The sequence below is a fragment of the Polypterus senegalus genome, chromosome 2 (genome assembly GCF_016835505.1).
Source record: "Polypterus senegalus isolate Bchr_013 chromosome 2, ASM1683550v1, whole genome shotgun sequence".
Classification (NCBI taxonomy): domain Eukaryota; kingdom Metazoa; phylum Chordata; class Cladistia; order Polypteriformes; family Polypteridae; genus Polypterus; species Polypterus senegalus.
In genome coordinates this window covers 265,370,491-265,375,994 of record NC_053155.1, presented here as the reverse complement: position 1 = coordinate 265,375,994, position 5,504 = coordinate 265,370,491, and the positions used below count along the sequence as shown (strand labels likewise).

The following is a 5,504-nucleotide window of genomic DNA, read 5'->3' as shown; positions in this document are numbered from 1 at the left end:
GCCCTGTGCCAACTCCTAATACCCTTCCAAAGAATTAGTTTAAGCAGATTTGAAATTTTTATATGGAATTGATTCTGAAAAGAGGTTCTTACAGCTCTTATCTAACACTTGTAACTAATCCCAGATGAGCTATTATCGTATAACATACCAGAAAGATGCATTTCATTTGTTAAGATTGTAAAATGTATTCATTGCAACGGAAAAAAAAAACAACTGACAGATTCTAATCGATCCGCGTAGGGTCGAGGACTTTAACGTTCTTGTTGGTTTAAATAGCCTGTGAAGAATGGCTAACAATGAACAGATGCTAATAATACAAAGCCTTAACACGGGCCACCCAATCTCGAAAATGCAAAGGTGACGCTCAGCCCCACTGCTACTTTGAAGTCGTAGCCTCTCGATATGCGGGGTCCCCACCGTCGCTGGCGCCACAGAGAACGAGAGAACCTTCCAGTCCCTTTGCTAGTAGCTGCCCCGGGTGCCAGCCAGGCCCGGGTGCACTCTGGGCGGGGGGAGTCGTAGTTGTCGCGTGAGGCGGCGTGACGTCGCTGGGCTGTGATTCAGCCGCTCCGGCCCTCTTCTCGTCTCCAGGCGCGCATTCAGCGATGTGGCACGCCGTGGTGCTGCTGCAGCCGCCGCCGCCGCAGTCGAGGAGCACAAAGGACTTCACCTCCGCTTCGCATCGGCTCTGGCCAGAACGCGCACGGACATCCGGAGCTCAAGTCGTACCTTGCATTTGAACCCCACAAGAAGGAAAATGCACGAAGGTATTTTGTCTTTTAAGTCAAGGTGACGAGGACAGGTTGCGCCGCCGCTACCTTGCTGCACCTGCACGCTGAACGAGCAGCTCGTTTTATTGAGCGGAGGCGCAACATTTTTACAAGAGGGGAGAGGGGCAAACTGAGAAAGACAGCGTCTTTACGCGTCTATTTAATGATGGGTGCGTTTAGTATTTTTCACTTGGAAGACCTGGCGCTTCTTTAATGTATTTCGTAGATGCCAGTCTAGGCGCCAGCCTCTTTTATGTCCAGGCACTACTATTAGGTGCAGGTTGATGAGAAGGTAGGCTCGATGGCGGAATCGCATCACTTTTCTGTGTTAACTGTTTGCAGGGTGTCATATTCTTTGTGAATGCGAATACATTTTAAATAATATTTTAGACTGCTGCCTAGAGCACTCTTGACACCTATTGCAGATTTCGCAGCGATGAGTGTGTTTCGTGTTAACCAGGCGCGAACCGACAGCCTTGTGGCGGTGCTGACCTGATCTTTTTTTTTATTTTTAACCGCAGGCTTTTGGATACAATGAATGAAGAGCCGCAGCTTAATCTAAGTTGGATATCTCAAGATGCGGGAGCATCGGAGAATGTGTCTAGGGCGGCGTCTTCCTTGATCCCTGTGGTCGACCCCGGGCCCGAATTGATGGTCAACCCCTGGGACATCGTCCTTTGCACCTCGGGGACGCTCATCTCCTGTGAAAATGCCATTGTGGTGTTGATCATTTTCCACAATCCCAGTTTGCGAGCCCCCATGTTCCTTCTGATCGGCAGCCTGGCACTGGCGGACCTGCTAGCGGGGCTGGGCCTGGTTATTAATTTTATTTTCGCCTATTTGTTACAGTCCGACTCGGCCAAACTGGTGACCGTGGGGCTGATTGTGGCTTCCTTCTCTGCCTCCATTTGTAGTTTGCTGGCCATCACAATTGACAGATACCTGTCTCTTTACTACGCTCTAACCTACAACTCTGAAAGGACCGTCACCTTTACATATGTGATGCTGATCGTATTGTGGGGGGCGTCAATCTGCCTGGGACTGCTGCCCGTGACGGGCTGGAACTGCCTGAAAGATGAGTCGACCTGTAGTATTATCAAGCCGCTCACCAAGAACAACGTAGCGGTGATGTCCGTCTCCTTCCTGCTCATGTTCGGCCTTATGTTGCAGCTTTATGTGCAAATCTGTAAAATCGTTATGCGGCACGCCCACCAGATTGCGCTGCAGCACCACTTTCTCGCCACCTCGCACTACGTGACCACCAGGAAGGGGGTATCTACCCTGGCCATCATCCTGGGAACCTTCGCAGCCTGCTGGATGCCTTTCACCCTGTACTCTCTTATTGCCGATTACACCTACCCCTCCATATACACTTATGCCACCCTGGTGCCTGCCACCTACAACTCCATCATCAACCCGGTGATTTACGCCTTTCGGAACCAAGAGATCCAGAAGTCCCTGTGGATGATCTGCTGCGGATGTGTGCCAGCAAGCGTCTCCCAGCGGGCAAGGTCGCCGAGCGATGTGTGAACCCGTCATCCAGAGCAGGCCACTGCCTTTCTATTTATTTATATATTTATTTGATCTATTTATTTGTTACTTTACTTATTTATTTAACATTATTTATTCATGGCGGAGAATGAATGTTTATTTTTCTCAGGCAGTTTCACGTGAATCGCTGACTGCATAACGTGATGCCTTTTTAAAAACACAGGTTGCATACATTTTAAATACCATATACTAGAGTACTTGGGCACTCCAGGATATAGTAAATACACACCTGATATTACCTGTGAAATGCTTATGATTTGCTTTTCTGTATTATACCTGTGGAGAAAGAAAATATGTTAAGTTTTAGGATGAATTCCACACAGGATGCAGGTTGATTTATTGAGAATAAAATAATTAGAATATACTAAATATAGACAAGGTTGTCCATTATAAGAGGAGGCCTCTCCATAGACATATCTCTACAGAATATTTAAACATTTTTCTGTTGTTATTGTATAGTCTTAATATATTTGTGAGTCTGAGGAGTATATTTACAACTACACCGTGGGCAGAGAGCTGATATTGTATCATAATTTTTATGATGATGCTCTCTCTTTCTCTCTCTCTATTTAAATATATATATATATATATATATAAACACACATAAATATGCGTGTGTATGTATATATATATTATATATATATACACTTATATACATACAGTACATACATACACATATATACACATACATATATATGTATGTGTATATATATGTATATATATATATATATATATATATATATATATATATATATCTCTTTTGGGGATAATGTCTATTATATTTATGTGTATATGTTCAGCCACTGTCTTTACAAATTACTTTTTTGTTTTTTAACATGAAAAATGTGAAGTCTGAAATTAGAGATGCTGATCAGGTGTGCATGTGTATTTATGTGTATATTTAAATACTATATATATATATATATATATACATGCACACTCATTTCTGACACTCCTAAACATTTTTCCAAGGAACTGTATGTTAGTAGCTCTTGAAGTCACCCTCAGTATATTTATAAGTGCTTAAAAGGCAAAAAAGAAAATAAGCAAAGGACTCTCACCAAACACCCTTTCTTTTTCATTACCTATCCATCCATTGTCGAACTTCCTTTACCCAGCTAAGTGGCACAGAGGCTAAAGCTTTTCCTGGCAGCATGACACTACAGTAGAACCAACTCTGGGATGGGTGCTTTCCCATCACAGGGCACATTCATGCAGACCCGCACTTACTCGCACAGAGCTAATGTAGAGTTGCTAGTAACCTGATATGTACGTCTGTGGAATGTGACAGATCCTCTGGAGAACCTGGAAAAAAAGCCCATGTAGACATGGGGGGAATGTGCAGACTCGACACTAACAGACTCGGGGACAATATGGTAGCAGTGGTAACTGTGTCACTGTTAGATTGCTCACATTTTGCAGGGTGTTGGATCTGAAACCAACAACAAAGACTTTGAATGAAAGAGCCCTGGATGGGACATTCAGTTTATGGCAGGGTTTAAATACTGTATCAGGCATAGGTTCCTAAAAAATTGTAAACCCACTAAAACCGATGCACCATTTTAATGAACCTCATTTGAATAAAAGCCATTAAACGCAGGATGTAGGGTTTGCACTAAAAATACTTTTTGACAAAATTAAGCACAGCAACAAATACATTCGTTTATATGTAATTATACAGTACCTATCTACAGTATCTCTCTTTCCATCTGTATGTAAATATAAAATACAGCTTCAAAACATGTGCTAGCAAACTGCTTACTAAAATATCTAGATATATTTTCAAACATCCAAAGTGATACAAGATAGTAAACTATTGCCAAAACCACAAGATGGTGTCCATTTTGAATGCTTACATGTATCCTTGCTGTCAGGACAGATTTCGGTCCCTGCATGCCCGAATTGGACTAAGTGGGTTCAGACAATGGCGATTTTTAAAAAAATGTATTATAAAACTCACACATACAGTATATTGTAAGGGTATTCCCAGATATTGTATAAGCAGAATGAGACATTGTCAGACCTTTAAGCACAAATAAAGTACACGTCTAAAATATTAATAAGGTATTTAGTTGTGATTTCAGCAAATTCAGTCTAGCTATCTGTTAGACAGTCTTAAGACATTAAATATGTATGCTTAGAGAGTTAATTAAATACAATTTATCACTGAGTACGAATTGTAAGTGCACTTCTGAGATTTGCTTAGGTTGTGATTTACATTTACAGTTCAACAATGACTTTTTGTGAATAACTAATGTGATCAACATACCAGGTCAGAAAGAAACGATCATGTCAGCTGCTCATGTCCAATTTAGACGACTTGTTTTTGTCAAGTAATAATGAAAGCCGAAGTCCTGAAAGCTGTAGCTGTAGATAGCTAACATGCAGTAAAAAACTAATACATACTTGAGCCTCTGTCATGGACGTAATGTTAAAGAGACACAGGCACTACATGAATCACTTCATGAACTCTTCATGAATATATGAAGTGAGTTGTAAAATACAAAAGCCCCGATACTTCCAGCAAACAGAATAGGAGGGTAACCTTTTTTAAAGAACGGAACAATTTCAATAAGTAAATCTATGGGTTATCCTTCCATCTCTGGCTCTTCCAGTGTTAAAATGCCAAAACATAACAATACACTCTTCAGGCTTTTCTGCTGGCTGTAAGTCAGTATTACATCCATAATAGGAAACAGTTAACATAAAAGTAATTATTATTATTTATGAGAGACAGACCTTTAATTACAGACCTTTTTTCCTGAAGCAATCAGCACTGTAGATACTTGAAAAAAAAATGTGGCACTGAAAATCTCACTTGAACAATTTTATATTCCAGTCTGTATGATTACAACAATACAATGGCTGTCATCTTAACCTTTTAATTAATCATTGTTTAATTTTTTCATTATGCCTTAGCATAAGAAACCCTCATTTTATAATAGCTGTTATCATTACCTTTTAATTAACCATTATTTCATTTTTTTTTTTGTTAATCATCAGATCATCAGCATAGGAAAGGCAGCTCCCGTTTTTTTCTTGCTTCTCTCGGAAGTACTTGGCAGACTCTGCGTTTTTCCCCAAAAGCTTGACAGTTGGCAATAATTCAGTCACTTTGTTCATTAACTGCTGTGTATAACAGTTGCAGCAATACCAGACAAGCAATAAGAAGTACTCAGAGAA

General features: G+C 40.8%; 1 protein-coding gene across 1 annotated transcript; it reads left to right on the top strand.

Moving 5' to 3' along the window:
- The first annotated feature begins 424 nt into the window (after positions 1-424).
- On the top strand, positions 425-2,890 carry gpr12 (G protein-coupled receptor 12). The gene is made up of 2 exons (XM_039746493.1): positions 425-767; positions 1,292-2,890. Exon 2 carries the CDS (start codon positions 1,305-1,307, stop codon positions 2,298-2,300), a length of 996 nt encoding a protein of 331 aa, XP_039602427.1. The 5' UTR covers positions 425-767; positions 1,292-1,304; the 3' UTR covers positions 2,301-2,890.
- Positions 2,891-5,504: the final 2,614 nt, after the last annotated feature.